Raw genomic sequence first — 17,300 nt, forward strand, 5'->3', positions numbered from 1 at the left:
GTTCAAATGTTTCCATACCATGATTTCACGGGACGCAGTGTTGCCACTGCAAGACTTTGGTGCTATTTTTAGCAACGTATCCCACCCTCTATTGACTTTTTAAAAGTGTGAGCAATAACTCTCGAGCCTTTTTGTGGTGTGATTGGAGACGGTGTCAAATTTTTCATCTTTATGATTTTCCATTTTCTCTCTTCCGCGCTTAGGGTGATGTCATCTCCAAGCTGTGTACTTGTGCCATCTCTCTGGCCATCTACTTGTCGCTGTGCAAGCTGATCCCAGTGGAGCGCTCTGTAGATGAAGCTTTCATTAACAACACACCCTTCTACCTTCAAGTGGTCTACCTGTACCTGGCCATGCTGGCGCTCAGACCGAAGTACTATTTCGTCTGGACACTTGGTTAGTTTTATTCGGCACAATTTTGGATTGGGGGGGGGGGGGGGTTGATGATTGATTGATTGTGCGCAGTGAGGACTTCTGTATGTGGTGTTCAACAAAATATAGACAGCAGAGTGAACGTTTAATTTTCCCATGATGTATTACAGCCACTATATATATTAATTATAATTAAAAAATGTCATCGTAAAGAAAAAAATAGCATGGCAGTGGATGTCAGGCTTCTTCCAAAAGTTGATAAAAATATGTACGGATGCGTTATCAGTCAATGCGAACTTAATGCAGGAGTAATTTTAAGTGTAGTTTGGGCATTTGTACATGGAGTTTGTTTCATGTGTCCGGGTTAAAGGCGGCCATATCAGATATTTGCCACTTCAATAGATAGACAAAAAATCCGAAATAGGAATGAAGTCGGCACTTGGACCTGCAGTGCAAACCCAGCCTACAAAATGTTATTAGAGCTCCCCCTGGTGCTGTAATCGCAAAATGCATTCTCTCCTCTGGCGATTCATTGCTGTGAAGTGAATGCTGCGCAGGGGATGTAGAATTAATTTGTATGTTTCCTCTGCAGCTGATGCCATCAACAATGCGGCAGGATTCGGCTTCAATGGCTACAACAAGGATGGCTCCCCGCGGTGGGACCTGATTTCCAACCTCAGAATACTGGACATTGAGGTTAAAATCTTTTGCATTCATTGCTTCCTCTTGATGCCCTATTGAAGCCGTCATCTAACCGTCTGTTTGTGGGCTTTCAGTTTGCCACCAGTTTCAAGCTTTTCCTTGACAACTGGAATATTCAAACATCTCTTTGGCTCAAGAGGTATTATTTACATCGTACCCTGTGTTTCATTTTGTTCTGTTTTAAAATCATGGGTTAATTAATTCAGCTGAAAATCCTCCTCACCAATCCTTTCCTCAGGGTGTGTTATGAGCGCTGTCCCATCAACCCCACTGCCGCCACCTTCCTGCTCTCAGCAATGTGGCACGGCGTGTACCCGGGCTACTACCTGACATTCCTCACTGGCATCGGCATGACGATGGCGGCACGTGCAGTAAGTACACCCAACAGATTTTCCCACTTGAATAAACTGGACAAATTGACCCTACACTCCCCAGGTAGAACAATCGGTACATTGAAACCACCCAATAAGATTTGATCCAAAAGTTACATCAAAGACTCCTGTGTTATTTCCTCCACCGACAGCAAGACATGACAGATAATCTTGCTATGCATTTGCAGGTAGATCTCAATAAATTGGGAGATTGTGGAAAACTTTTTTTCAGTTGTTCACTTCAAAAAGTAACACTTTATCTTAATATCTCAGGATTCTATTTTGTAGGATTTTGATAATGATAGTGAGCAGAACTCAGCAAAACTCAGATTTCACAATTTCAAGAAATTTGAATACAATTTAGGAAATGATCAAAATGATTTTCCGACCTAATTGTTATACTCAAAAATTGTGTAGGACACCTTACCCCAATTCATTGCCATCCACTTGAAGAATAACCAAACACTCAATTAGAGCCCACCCAAAAATATCAAGTAGTTCCTCTCGGTCATAGGTGTCAAACTCAGGTCCTGGAGGGCCGCTGTCCTGCATGTTTTCCAAGTCTCCCTGTTGCAACACAGCTGATTCAAATGATCAGATCATCAGCAAGCTCTGCGCAAGCCTGACATTGAACCTGTTCATTTGAATCAGGTGTGTTGCAGCAGGGAGACTTGGAAAACATGCAGGGCAGCGGCCCTCCGGGACCTGAGTTTGACAACTATGCTCTAGGTCAGGGGTGTCAAACTCAGGTCCTGGAGGGCCGCCGTCCTGCATGTTTTCCAAGTCTCCCTGTTGCAACACAGCTGATTCAAATGATCAGATCATCAGCAAGCTCTGCAGAAGCCTGACATTGAACCTGATCATTTGAATCAGGTGTGTTCCAACAGGGAGACTTGGAAAACTTGCAGGACAGCGGCCCTCCAGGACCTGAGTTTGACAACTATGCTCTAGGTGGTTGCAACCCCTTTTATTGTGACATCTGCTACAACCTGTGCAGCAGGAGACGCGATTACTCATAACACACAACATACTCTACATGGCATCTGTGACGTTCTTGTTTACTCCAGAGTGAACAGAGAAATCTGTAAATATTTGAACATTGACCTGATGAGAATTAGGGATTGGGAAAAAAAGCCATCTATTCTGTATTATGTGTCTGCATTTAAAAATGTAAATAAAGATCTTGCCATTAATAGATACGCTATAGCAATCGTTCGTTTAGAAAATGAATACCCTTGACCGTTAGGTGAGGAAATAAAATAGACTTGTTTGTTCCCACCATAAATCAAAAACTACTCAAGTGATTTCCATCTACAGGTTTGTCAATCCAAAGTGTGGCACATTAATCACACGGCGCGCCATGTTTGTTCCAGGAAGTGTTTCTGAAAACTTCCATATATTGACTTTTTCCCGTCTTCCTGACACAGTCAGAAGCTTTTTCACTGCAGCTACTGAGTAGACCAACAACACACCACAAAATCCTTTGTATGCATTAATCATACAGTATTTCAATTAAAGTGAGTGCCCCGATCAGTATAAACATCACATAATATTAAATATTAACATTGATGGCGGCCATCAAAAATTTGGGTCATATAGAAGAAGTCACACTGAATCCCCCTTTATCGTATTCTTCCAATATGAAACCAAATAAATAAAACGACCCTTTTTTTTCCGTTTTTTGGCTCCCATACGTTTTGAACTTATTGAAACACATCTTTTCAAGTATTTCTTAGCGTCTCGCTCTCACAGTTCAACAAATCAGATGCCAAGCGTGCTCGTTGTAAGCTATTTGTCACTCCCAGCTGAAGTTTACTGTAAAACTGTACCGTAAACTGTACAATGATAAATTGCACTGCATCTCTTCCAGTAGACGTCAACGCTGCCCGACATGTTGCGGCACAACGTTGTGCTACACTAAAGGCAAGCAACTCTAAACTGCAACTTGGCTGCATTCTGTAAAATCCACCCAAAAACGGTCTCTTCAAAATATTTAGCGGGAGCACGAACGATGAACTGTGACATAATTGGGAACCCTGTTTATGTAGTATAGTGAAGAGGTTCATTTACTCTTTCTTTTCTCAAACAAGTCCAATTGACATGATGCTTCTCTTTAATTTTAGGTTAGGTACAACGTCAGACCTCACTTCCAGGTCTCCGACACATACAAGCGCATCTATGATGTCATCACGTGGGCATGGACTCAAGTTGCCATCAGTTACACAGTGGTGCCCTTTGTCCTGCTGGCTGTGTGGCCCTCGCTCAAGTTCTACAGGTAGTGTCTGTGTTAAAGCGATGCGCAACTGATTATTTATTTTATGACCGCAATTCGTAGAGCAAGACTTGCATCTGTTCGAATGTGGAAATTACTGTAATATCGAGCGCAGAAATGGAAAATACAGCACATGGCGGGCATATGAATGTTTCCCATTTGTTAGGCTGCCACAGTGTAATGAGACGTCCGAATGAATGAAAGTGAGTGAGAATTCATGATGAGGAAATAATATCTGTCGCTTTAACATGGCTGTGACACTGACATGTAGAGGTAAGATCGGGCCAAAAAAAAAATCCAGCCCGACCCGACCCGGCCTGCTGGTATTTAAGCCCGACCTGGCCCGAGCCCGACCAATTAACTTGATTTGCAGGCCCGAGCCCGAAGCAAACCCGACATTTCCCATTTTATTTGTGATGACTCAGGAGGAGGAGGGGTGATTTGTGATAACAAATTAAAGCCTGTCTTTTGTCACGAAATCTAAGTTAAGTCTGTATAAATATTTACATCTTTTAAACATGTATTTCTGTTTCTGCAGAGGGTACATTAACCGACAATTTTCCATCATTGACGGATTTTTTTGAAGAGTTGTAGGAAAAATGTAAGGCCGTCCGTCATTTTGACGGTTTGAAAATTGGGCCATGAACCACAGCAGCAGTACGTCCTTAAGAATCTAGCGCTGCACTTTGAGAGAGAAGCAGAGAGATAAAGAAAAACAATGACGGCTGGATAATAGACAGAGACGGGAAGGAGTTCTTTGAATTGTCATTGCAAGAGTTTATTTAGTACAGTACGTGTTGTGATGAGGCGACTTCTGTTTTTTTGCGAACCACGGTCTCTCGTGGCCAAAACTATTGACGGCCTCGAAAATAAAATAAAAAAGTCAGCGAGAAAGAAGCCCGGCCCGACCCGACCCGAATCCGAAGCAATGATTGACATTTTAGGCCGGACCTGACCCGAATTTCGGCTCGGGCTCGGGCCAACCGATCTTACCTCTCCTGACACGGAATGCGCATCCAATAATTAGCAGCATCATTCAAATATGGAGCATAAATAAAAGGGTGGCCACGCGTCAGGCAATGGGAAAAAAACGCAACAATTAACATATGGAACACTCTAAATTGTCCCTTGGTGTGAGTGTGAGCGCAGATGGGTTGTTCATCTATGTGTGCCCCGCGATTGGCTGGCAACCGGTTCAGCGTGTCCCCCGCCTACTGCCCGAGGACGGCTGGGATAGGCTCCAGCACGCCCACGACCCTCGTGAGGTTGAGCGGGTTAGAAAATGGACGGGTGGGTTTTGTAATATTGAAAAAAACATTTTTTCTTTTATGAAATCCAAGTATGACAAACACCGGAGCAGGAACGTTTCAACCTATTATGACTTGAGCTAAAGCTGCACTTGACGATAACTTGGTTAAAGTGAATGAAACCACAGTAAACCGTCAAACTAGTAATTCACCCATGCTTATTATACGTAGATTTTTGGCATTCGCTGCGGGTCTCGCGAATGGCGAGGCTTCACGGTGCACTGATACATGTCGCTGGTGTATTTGTAGGTCCTGGTACTTTGGCTTACATCTACTGTGTCTGCTGGTAGTCCTGGCCCTGCCGGTCCGATCGCGACGTCGCGAGGCCAAAGACCAACAGGAGAGCACGCAGACCAACGACTGTAGCCAGAAAGACAAAACCACATGAGGCTCGGCACAAGCATATAGTGAGACAAATTGGAGACCACTGAGAGCCGGAGTCTGTTTACGGACGAGGAACCAAATATTGGATGTGCTTGGACTGGACGGACCTGACCCAAACTTCTAGCAGCAAGGAGGACAGAGTGGTTGCATTACATTTTACTTGTGGAAGATGGAGATAAACTGAATTCCAAGCTGCCTTAAACCCTCTATGTACCTGTCAGGTGAAACGACAACACATTTGGATGACACCTGTACTCAAAGTGCACGTGGAGTCCGTATGTGGAGGGTTTTTGTCATTGTCTGGATACAAGCCTCTGTTAAGTGGAAACATTACCTTTATCATCAGCTGCCAACTTTAAAAACAGGCCTTAGGATCCTCAAAATTTTTGATTTCACTCAACTGGTTGTTGACGTGAATAATAAGTGTTTTGTATTTTGATGTGACGACATTATTCTCAATGCTTTCTTTTGCAGAGATTCGAATGAATAGAAAAGTCCCAAAGAGGAAACCAGATCTCGACTGTCTCCAGCAGTGGAAAACTCTTGCCCAATGGATTAAAAAAAAAATTATATATATATATATACTGTATATACAGTATATATACACAGTATGTGTTTTTCTTCTGCTTTTTGACAAACCCGACTTATCAGAATCAAATGTCTGTGCGTTTCAAAAGGGAGATGATTAACACAGTCGTGACTTTAGATCATTCTTTTCAAGGTTTTCCTCCTTGAGCTCCAAGGGTGAAGTTCTTTTCTTTTGAATTTGATTTTGTTTGACATGTTCCTGTTTTTCACACTGCAGCCTTGCTATGTGCCACAAACCCCTAAATGGCAGAAATGCAAGTATTGCATTTCCTCAAATAGTGGCCTCTGCTTCACTCACCGCGAATTACTTGCTGGGTGCATCATCCACTTTAATAAATGCCTCCCTCAAATAGATGTCTCATTTTTGATCAGGAAAAAAAAAGTACCGTAGTGACTGTAATTAATAGGGTTGAACAAGTTTGAAAAATAATCTCATTGCGATTGCAAATTGCTATTATTTTCTCAAGGTCTTTTTTAACAAACACATGCAATAAAATAAGATGTACTACGATAACCAATATGAGATTACAACAGTGCAAACAAATCTGTGGCTTTTCACGACTTGTAGATAAATCAATAAATAAAATAGACCTATATATATATATATCCGGTATATAAAAAACAAAGCCTACCGACAGGTTTTTCTCAAAATTGCAGCAATTGCGATTTGAAAATTGCATTCTTCCACACTGCCTTGTCGATTTGAATTTGATGAAATGTTCAGCCCGAATAATTTACACACAGTCTTAACAGGTTACATACATGAGCCTATTTGAACTCTGTTGCGAACCACAACGGCAACACTGATTCACATCGCTAGATTTTCAGACGAAATAAAGTGTGAGTTTATTGTGCAATATTAAAACTGACACAGTGTCAAGTGCAGATGCCCTCTTTGATGGTGAGTTTTCCGTGTGATCACTCCACAATGTTGCGCGTGACCATGTTTATGTCCCAAGGATCTACACAACATATTAATTCAGCATTCTATTTGACTTTTCTCCTTCACAATCACAAATACAAATTGTTAATTCTTTGCAAATCAAAGCCACTCCTGGCTGAATTGACATCTATGTACCCCCATTGTGCAATTGATGACCCGCTGGCCACTATTTGCGGAAACATGGTCATTGAGGATCTTTTTACAGATCTTGGACAGGTACATTAACAGTGCTCTAATCGCATCCCGTCACTTATGGAACCTGTTACTACACATAAATGTTAACTACTGAGCCCATTTGAACTATGTTGCTAACAAAAACAGCAGCACCAAAGCACCCAACAAATTTCTCAAAACCAATCGTGACCTTTCACTGCAGTGAGGTCACTACACAGTATTAAAGAAAACCTTATGAAGTTGGCCTCTTTAAAGAGGATGTCAGGTGGAAAAAATTCTTGACAATATGATTTTTAAACGGCCCCACTAGTCTACACATGATTTTTGGATTAACACTGCGTATGTGGAATATGATTAAAGCAGAATAATGCACCCGTGTTAATCCATCTCATGGACGGCCATTTTGCTTTGCATTGCCACTTGCTGTTGACTGAAATTAACATGTCGATATGTCCTCACCTTCGCTCTTAGGCACTATGATGGCATTTTCAGTCAACAGAAAGTGGCAGTACAAGGCAAAATGGCTGTCACATGCGATGGACAACGACTCAATATTAATCAGATGACCATTTGATTAGTAGGGTTGCATGGAACATACCAACAAAATTTTTGACTTGAACACCTTTTTCAAATTCTAAATACATTCTGACATGTTCTCTTTCTACAACGCTGTATGCGTTAGTCATTACAAGTCTGGGAGCTACGCAGATTCTGAGTTCAGCGTAGTACTTGACGTGTCCCTGTATTTTTACATATAAGTAGTTTTTATGCGATTTTAACCCCCCATTAAAATTGCAATATTTTGGCAAGTCCACACAGCTCAACATGCCTCCCCCGTGAATTGACACGTCTCCTATCCTCAGTTGGGAAAATAAATCTCCCTCGCATCTGATTGTGGAAATTTGGGAAATTAATAAGACCTTTTACATCTTGTACAGTTCCGGTAACAGTGCTCTAATCACACCCTGTCACATTAACTTTATAAGTCCTTATTTAATTTTTGGAGTAGCCATAATTTATCCCAGTGAACGGGAAATAAAATGGTCCAAGTTGGTGCAGTGCATAAAAAAAGCACATCGTGTACTGAGGCTACAAGAGTGAGTGCAATTTGCTTTCATTTGTCATTGTGTTGTCATATGTTGTACAAAGGCCGGATGTTGTGTTAACTTATTTATGTTCAAATAGGGGATGTTTCAAGGTGCATTTACTGTACGGTGTAAGAGACACGACGGGGCTCCTGTGTTGTTTTTGGTTGACGTCAAGCCTTCTTGTTTGTTGGAACTCACACATGACGCTGTCCTGACGCCAGCGTCACTAAAATGTCACATTTCTACATATCTGTCAATCGAAGAACTTCATGTTCACTTTGTGACCTTTTTTTATTTTTATTTTTTTGGGGTGCATTTGTAAAATAACAGCGGAGCAACCAAGTTGACTTGAAGTTTTGGATTTCTTTTGAAATGGTTTAACATTTTGCATATTCCTGCCATAACTCTGTGTGTGTGTGTGGGGGGGGGGGGCAGTGTTCCTGTGGTCCGTACATGTGTATATTTGTAGCGCGGCCCTGTAAAGGTGAAGAACACCTGTAAATTTAAAAAAGAAAAAAGGGATGTCAGTCTTACTGCAAACAAAACATTTAGGACATGATTGCACTGCATGGCCACCAAAACCAGCAGATCAATGCAAACCGCTCCATATGTCCAAAGTGCCAAAGCATTCGATGGCGCATTTTTTTTCTGTTTATTTTGTGTGTACATGTGCATGTGCGCCTGCCCGTGCCTGTGCCTGTGTCTGTGTGTGTGCGTGTGCGTGTGTGTGTGTGTGTGCGCGCGCGTGTGCTTGCTTGCTTGTGTCACAATGGTATTTTTGTGTCAGAAGGAAATTTGAAAGATTTGTATGATTGGTCATTACAATACTGATTTATGTGGCAAAATAAAGAGAGGTTATTTTTAAACACCACTGTCAATGTTTGAAAATCAAACTGGGGTTTTTTTCTTTTTTTTTTGTCCAAATCAATTTTAGTCAGATTGGAAGACTTTACTCAAAAATTTTGGGATGATCATTCAGAGGCACATTAAATGGTGGCAAGTGTGTTCCGACTCCCATTCAACATGAGCCATGTGACTAGTTCATTCTGAACAGTTTCTTCTTTTTAGTTCTTTTAATTCTTTCAGTTTTGGTAGAGAGTTCACACTTGTGCAACCAAACATTCTCAGTTGTTGTTCTCTAAGTTCTTGTCTCAAAAAGATCTATTAAAAATATATTTTGAAATGTGTAGGTTATACAGTATTCCACTGTGATTGAAAAAAAATTGAATTTTTTTTTCGATTTTCCTTTGTCTCTTTTTTTTATTACAAAAAACTGGCATTTGCACAGGTGCGTGTAGACTTTGTCAACTGTGTAGTGATTAGTGACATTTTCTCAAATTATAGGCAACATCAGGAAGACAAGAGTTAGCATTCAAACCGCATTCCGAAAAAAAAAGTTAAAATACATACTTTTAGCCTCTAATTTGGTCTTTATCGGTTAAAAGAAGCAGTAGGAAAAACATTAAAATACAATATTTCACATGAAAATCTAAGTTGCTGTCCCCCCATAAAAAAAAAAAACTTTTAAAAAAACAAATTTTTGAAATATGAATACCTGTACCTGACTAAATGTCCCGAGCAAGCATGTTAAAATCAAATATTCAAAAAATGTAGTTCATCACTTATAGATTTTCAAACCATTTAAACAAAGCTTCACAAAAGCACAATATGCACACCACCTCCGTCACAACACATTTTCCTCTTTGCCTTCTGCTTTAATTTTTTTTTTTGCCATGTCCATATCCTCCTTTTAGTTGTGTTTTTTTAAACTGGATTTTCTCATAAATCTGCACACTCTTGCTTGACAGCATTTTCTAACACAAAATGTAATTTCATTGCTTGTGAATGTCATTCTTCAACCAAAAAAGAAAAAGTAAAACATTTAATAAATAGCAATAGATATAAGTTTAAGTATAATACTGAATTAAACTTTTTACACCTCATTTAATTTTTAGCTTTGCCATGAAACAAAAAAAATATGCTCTGGGATAAATGTTATTGTTTAATGTTGTGTTTATTTTAATTTTAAATTAATTCACATATAAGGATGTTAAACATTTTCTCGTACCCTGTTGTCTTGAAAGAGTACATTATACATCCGTGGAGGCGGGGTTACGCAATGTGACGCGCCTCAATAAACAAATATAAATTAAACGTCTTTTAAACTTTATTGTATTCAAAATAAGCAACTCTATTTGATTGTTTCTGTTGTATTCAAATATGTAAGTGTGTGTATGTATGTATTTGCTTTTTTTCCGGCTCTGTACCGTACTCTCCATACCCCCCACGTCGACGTCTTTCGGTTGGGGGGGGGAAAGAAGAAAATGACAAGCCTCGCAAATGTAAACGCAACATGATCATGTCATTGTATTATTGTAACTGAAAAGCCCCGGCGTTTTCAGTTTTTTTGGCTGGAGGTAAGAACATTTCGGTTCCTCTGCCTGTGCTTTTTTTCCTCCCCACTTAGTTAAAATGACAAGTACTTGTTGATGTGCTAGCCACCCGGAGCTTTGGCTAACTAGCTTGTTAGCGACTGGAAGTTCAACTCGTGACTGTTATTCTTGGCATCGCCTCTTGTGGATTGAAAACTAAACAAATTAACATTAAAATAAGCCTTCCAGAGCACAAAATCGCTGGATAGTATTACAAATCGGTCCTTGTTTATCCCACAAACATGTCACATTGTGGCCATGTGACAGGTAAAAGTGCCCTCCAGATGTGCTTTCATTTTGATTAGCCCCAAAACAGTTGCCCACTGCCCGATCGGCCAAATAAACTCATTTTAGTGCACATTATCTTGATTTCTTCAGGATGATTCTAGCGGCTTAATAACTATTTCAACCCTATGGTTGGTTTTAAGAGCAGGAAGTTGCATTCTTGCCATTTTTTAAATTAAATAATCCATCCAGTATATTGCATTGTAAAAAGAGCTTCATGCATGTAGGTTATGAGTGGGGTTTTTTTTGGGGTGGGTGGAGCGGTCGTTGAAAGGGATCCCGAGCAGTTTTAACATCTACATGACATGTAATGAAGAGCTGACTGGTTAAATTTGGAGTCTTGCCTGCAAACTGACTGCTTCTGCATGTTGCTCACGTTACACAGGCGACAATTCCATGAGGCTGGTGCTTTTTTTGTTTTACATACACACACACGATCGGACATATCCCAACGTTAAACAGATCCTACAAACTGATAAAAGTTAGCTGATGTTTCACTGGACGTATGCGGGCTGGAGAAAAAAAAGCATCCTGCTGCTTTGAATTAACCCAGAGATAGCAGTATGGTTTTATCTGACAGTAATGCTTAATTTCACCCAATATTGTTCCATGTTTAATCAGTGTTCCACAAGGGCTATTTAAAGTGGTAGTTTGTAATGAGGTACTGTGAAATCAAAGCTTTAAATGACAGGTTTTGACTTAACCTCAATTAAATATCAGTAAAATTATCCCCGTCATTGCCACCTTAACCATGGATAACCTACTTTATGTTCTAAATATATATATTGTTGGACCAACCAGGACACCTCGTCTTGGGTTTGCAACATGGCTCTGGTGTTTATTTTAAGACATACAGTAATCTTATTATGAAGACATGTTCTATGTACATGTTTGTTGTTTATTAGAAAGCACTCAAGTTATACTTGAATGGGGGGGGGGTCTTTGGGCATGAACAAAATCCGTATACTTTGTGATTTTGTTGTTTATCTTTATTTCAATGTACATTTTGTTTGTTTTAGCTGTTGTGTCGCTGTGTCACATGAATACCCTTAAAAAAAGAAACTTTCATATTGGTAAATGTAGACACAGGAAAACAGATAAAAAACATTCTTTGTTGAATATAAAAATACTACACTTTTATAATTTAATCTTTAAACATTTATTCTTCAACTCTAGTTTTACCTTGATTTTAATTGGTTTTTCAAATGTTATAAATGTGTGTGTGTGTGTGTGTATATGTGTATATATATACCTGTATATATATATATATATATATATATATATATATATATATGCGCACAATGGATCTATAGTCTAATCTTTTTTTTTCTTTCTGGTGTCGTCGTTCCAGTGTGGGCACACTGGTTTCATTCCCCCACATAAATGTTATTCTGTTAAAAAAAATTGCATATTATATATTGTATATTATATATACATTTGAAATGAAGAATAGATGAGCGATGAAAGATGAATGAATGAAAATAATAATGTGGTTACATAAAAACAACCTCCTTAGAACCATCTAGTTTTAATAAACTGGATGTTGGGCATTTCGATTTGCTCTTGTGGCTCAATCACTCAATCATTACGACATGGCACACAAAATAGATCTGACACAAATAATCCCTTTCATCCGAATGCAATGGTGTGTAGCACGCCCTGAATGGAAATGTTGTACTGCTATTGTCTGGGGGAAGCCATTGGGTGGAGTCCAACCCCCCTCATCTAATATTCAGTCTGTAAAAAAAGAGGTGGGGGGATGCCGAGCTTGATCCAGGCAGTGTTTGTAGATGCTGTGTATGTGTGGTGTGAGAACAAGATTAACTGGTGTTGAAAAATTACCTTCCACAAAGGTAAGAGAGAGCCCCGTTTCTTCTTTTACGATCTGCCATATATGTTATAAACTAGCTTCGACCACTTGTTGGTTTTCTTTGATGGCTTCATTTTTTTTTCCCGGAATGATGAGCGCACGGATGTGATGTAGTCATCTCCATGTTGAGCAGAGAGGGCGTGTTAACTGTTGCCTTCTCTGTCAACAAAGGATTTTTTCCCTGCTCTCAGGCTTGACATTTTCTATGATGGGAAAATAACAAGCATATAGAAAAGTCAGTATTTCACCACATCGGTTCTTTGCGCTCTTTGCTCAACAATTATGTCAGACAATATTAACGTGGGCATGAGCTGCCTGCATGTCTCTAGGGTTATCTTGAAACCCCGAGCCGTGTGTAGGGAAACCCTCTTCTGAGGTCGCTTGCAGGAATCCGAAGCTGCGATTTCACTTTGGTAGCGGAAAACACACCTGGACGTGCCACAATGTCAACTCTGACCCCACCATCGTTTTTCTATAGTGCTTGTCCTTTTTACGTTTAGCAACGAGCTGGATGTTGTCCTGGCCGGCTGACTTTGGGCAAGATACGGGGTACACTCTGGACTGGTTGCCAGACTCCCAACTCCGCTGAATTATTAATGTTTATTGATTGTCTGAGTCCCTCTTACAGTATTGCCATGTTTAATGGGCTTTTCCTTTGTTCTGTGAAATAAAAGTAGCCACAAGACGTTTAATTATTGCTCAGGGTGAATTTGTGATCTGGTAGTTACGTAAGTGAAATGAGTGTACACTGCTGTGAAACCAGAGCAAATCTGCGCCTACCCTAACCAAATTTTTTCAGAATTTAAATTATGTATGCACTATGTCTGCTCCACTTCTCCATCATCCATTATTCTTAAAAAATAAATAAAGAAAGAAATGAAGAGCTGGTTTTTAGGAAGGGGTTTCTAACTCTTGTGCCGACTTTTAATTTTTTTTTTTTAATCTTCGTTTTCAGTTGATTAAAATATTTCCGTATCGCTGCAAAGAGTGGCTTGGCAGGCCCAAATTAGTCTCCAGATGTGTCTTAAGCAGCTAAAACCCCTCATTTCAAACAAACACCTTCTTTTATATCCCTTTGCGAAAAATACAGGGATAGTACCATGCGTAAATGACCTTTCTACACCTTAATAACTGAATGGGCAGCAGGTTGAGGTTGTAGTTGAGCACATTTGCCTCAGAGTCAAGCGATTCTGGGATTGAATCTTTTAGCAAGCCACCCTCAACACTTTTACTTTTGACACACTTTTATATATTGCGTATTTGTTCTATGTAGTTTTATTCATATTAAAATGTGAAAAAAACTGTTTGACTAATCGACCTGCAAATATAGACCTTGTGAACCTGCAAATATGACAAAAATCATCTATAATTTACCTTACACATCGAATATTCATTTTCAATATGCTTTGTGTTATGTTTTACAGCTTGGCTCACCTTTCATTCTGGAACCCTTCATTTTATTGAAAGACTGCCATTACGCTTGCTGCAAAGAGGTCACTCCCTCTTGCTTGCCCGACACTGTTTGCCCACCTGGTATCCATGTATGAAATAAGGCTCAGTACCATTCCTTCCTCTCCTGCCACAGCGGTTTCCCGGTGTTGACCACTGAGCCATGGATACCACCACTTCCCTGAAGATGACCTCCGTGGCTGTCCAAAGTCTGTTCAGCTACGTGGAGGAGGAGAACCTGGCTGCCATCAAAGCACACTTGGATAAGTTCAAAGACGTCGACAGCAGGAGTGATGTAAGTTGCAACAACAATCCTGTTCGCTTATTTGTACAATAAGGGTGTACTTCCAGGGCGCTGTGTGTAAAAAGGACAATCATCCGCCAGGAAAAGAAAACTGCTATACAGTATAGGAAAAAACAAATATGTGCTGTTGACTGCTAGATGGTGATATTTTCTCTTTATATTACATATAATACATAGACATTAACATGTATTTCCACAAATAAAATGTCAGTCCACAGCAATGGGCAAAAAAAATCTGAATACGGCGGATCCTTGAGAGCAATTCGTGGGGTGGTGAAAGTGGGATCGCATCAAGGCGATTTAGGACTGTAACTCATCACAAATCGATTCTCGTGTATGTAATGATGTCCGAAATGTAGCTGTCTTTATGGACCTTCCCACTTTGCCTTCTCAATTGGGAGGTTGTTTGCGTGATTTAAATTCAATGAACATGCTCTTGATCTCCTTATTTTCTCCCTTCAGAATGGACAGACTCCCCTTATGGTGGCAGCTGAGCAGGGCAATCTGGAGATTGTGCAGGAGCTCATCAGGAGAGGAGCCAATGTTAACTGCGATGATGTTGTAAGCTCGCTCATGGACTCAAAACAACCTTGAAATGAATTGAAAGTGCTCTGGAAAAGGTGGTACACAATGACAATGAAGACATCAGTTGTAAAAACGGGGAGGGGTAATTGATGTTTACGCCACTTGTGCAGGACCTGTAGGAACCAACTTCAGCTTTAACTACTTTTATCTTCACGGTCTCTGATAGCGTCATTCAGAGTCCGTCCACCGTGCACACACACTGTCCGTACCTTTCACATAACCCGGTATATCAGAATAATGGCACATTAGAGTCCCTTTTGTTGCTATGATCAGCATCGCTCCCATGTAGGTTCTGTATAACACAGGGCTCAGCCAGGCACTCATTCAGCTTGACATGGAGCTGGACGGCGGTTACCATGGTAACAGTTAGCATCTTTGCACAGGACTGCTGGACAGCGCTGATGTCAGCATCCAAGGAAGGCCACATCCAGGTTGTGCGAGAATTGCTGGACAACGATGCTAACGTGGAACACAGAGACATGGTGAGAATATCGTCATCCATAAATGATGAGTCAAGAAGTCAAATTGTAAGTCACTGTGAAGTAATTACGGTGAGGGAAAATTGATACTTTGTAATTGCCAAACCAAGGATAAACAGGCATTTGGTCAAGTCAAGTCAGTAAAAGTCAATGTTGCCAGTTCACAGCAGAAGACATCACAACGCGCGCATATACAATACAATACAATACATGCTGATTTATATAGCGATGGAGCAGGTCAAAGACCAAGCTCCTCACACATTAAACGTGAAGGTGTTTTTAAAGCTGCAGTGTAAAATAAATAATGTTGTCAGTTTTGTGGTGGCATGACAAGTTCAGGAAAAAAAAAATCTGAAATTCAAATAGAGGCCTGAAGATGGGGCCGGAAGGAATGATTTATTTATTTATTTGTTTATTTTTTTTAAGATCAATTTTGATGATGACTGTAAGGTAATAGAGTTTTACCATTTGTCAGACTCTACCTATAAGAAAACAACTGAAACTCGTAGACGCAGACATTAATCGAGAAAGGGAGAGGCAAACTCCATCTAAGAAAGAAAGCTTAAACAGACTGAAGACTTAGCGCCAGGTGACTGTCTGCCTCATCCATTCAGGTTATGATAAAGTGATAGGACAGAGAGAGGAAGGCAGCGATAGGGCAGACGGATTGCAGCAGGAACAAGGAGGAAGTGTGTATTTAATTACAGCAGATGCAGAAGTGTTGCCATTGTTGGCTGCACTTTTTGAAGCACCTACTACGAGAGAAAAAGGAAAATAAACAACATATATGTGTTATTGTCTGGGGCAGGAGGCAAAAGTTCTGAAATATTAATGCTCAAATATTGTCGAAAAAAAAACATTCAGAATTGTGAATGCTTGTGCAATAAGGGCAGATTGTTTTGAATGTAAGTTAAAAAATGGCACACTGCTGATTATTATTATTAACTCATTTATTTATTTTTACATAGTTATGGGAATTCATACAGTATTACAATTCTAAATGTAAGAAGCCTTCATGTCTTAATTTAATAGCTATCACTCAATGACCTGAGTGCTGGCTAAAGCTGAAGATAGATCCATTAGCTGTAAAATGAGATTATTACTACCAGTAGTGCTTTGATGGCTCCTTTCTTTTTGGCGATGTCATTTATAGACCTCTAATGTTATTCATATAAGGCAACGATAGGATTTGCCTCTGGAAAAGCGATTTATCTACAGACCTACGAGAGCAACAGCATACAGTCGTCGCTCGTGTCCAGTTGCATGAATCGCCGTCACCCTTTACCACTTAGCCCTGGTCAGTGACTGAAAGGAAGGGACATGATCTGAGTCATTACCATGTGTGATTTGAAATGCACCCCGAGCATCACATTGGCATTATTTATAACTACAAAAAAAGCACCAAAGAGATTGTGTGTCGTGCCACCGTGAACTTGGTACAATGTGTCACTCCCTCTGTAAATAGCACATTGTCTTGAATCCCCACACGGCACTACAAAGGTTGTCTTTGTAGTGGCCAGATTGATGTTGCCTACTTTGTCGTCATTAGATGTTTAAGATAACCTTTATTTGTCCCACACTGAGGAAATTTACAGCCTCCAGCAGCAAGAATGTGGGTAGAAAGAAGAAAGAAGAAAAAACAAACAAACACCGTTCAATTAAGTGCAATATAAATACAAAATGGATAAATCGCAG

The 17,300-nt window shown here is 40.1% G+C and overlaps 2 protein-coding genes across 7 annotated transcripts in view; both read left to right on the forward strand.

Moving 5' to 3' along the window:
* The window catches only part of mboat2a (membrane bound O-acyltransferase domain containing 2a), a 46,012-nt gene extending 36,945 nt beyond the window's left edge, over positions 1-9,067 (forward strand). For 2 of the 3 annotated variants that reach the window (XM_086126839.1, XM_086126838.1), the window contains 6 exons: positions 204-396; positions 965-1,068; positions 1,149-1,213; positions 1,313-1,445; positions 3,569-3,720; positions 5,274-9,067. In XM_086126839.1, the coding sequence (XP_085982965.1) occupies positions 204-396; positions 965-1,068; positions 1,149-1,213; positions 1,313-1,445; positions 3,569-3,720; positions 5,274-5,412 (786 nt within the window). In that variant the 3' untranslated portion in view covers positions 5,413-9,067. Of the gene's footprint in view, positions 1-203; positions 397-964; positions 1,069-1,148; positions 1,214-1,312; positions 1,446-3,315; positions 3,369-3,568; positions 3,721-5,273 lie in introns of those variants that run through there. The other variant, XR_015102640.1, reaches the window with a different exon arrangement.
* A 1,422-nt stretch (positions 9,068-10,489) lies between these two features.
* Positions 10,490-17,300, forward strand: part of kidins220a (kinase D-interacting substrate 220a) — a 45,584-nt gene continuing 38,773 nt past the window's right edge. For 2 of the 4 annotated variants that reach the window (XM_086126827.1, XM_086126829.1), the window contains exons 1-5: positions 10,490-10,618; positions 14,213-14,281; positions 14,374-14,532; positions 15,004-15,102; positions 15,510-15,608. In XM_086126827.1, the coding sequence (XP_085982953.1) occupies positions 14,401-14,532; positions 15,004-15,102; positions 15,510-15,608 (330 nt within the window). In that variant the 5' untranslated portion in view covers positions 10,490-10,618; positions 14,213-14,281; positions 14,374-14,400. Of the gene's footprint in view, positions 10,619-14,212; positions 14,282-14,373; positions 14,533-15,003; positions 15,103-15,509; positions 15,609-17,300 lie in introns of those variants that run through there. The other 2 variants (XM_086126828.1, XM_086126830.1) reach the window with 2 other exon arrangements.

Source organism: Hippocampus guttulatus, chromosome 13, assembly GCF_054856545.1.
Source record: "Hippocampus guttulatus isolate MCC_2025c chromosome 13, RoL_Hgut_1.0, whole genome shotgun sequence".
NCBI classification, from domain to species: Eukaryota; Metazoa; Chordata; class Actinopteri; order Syngnathiformes; family Syngnathidae; genus Hippocampus; species Hippocampus guttulatus.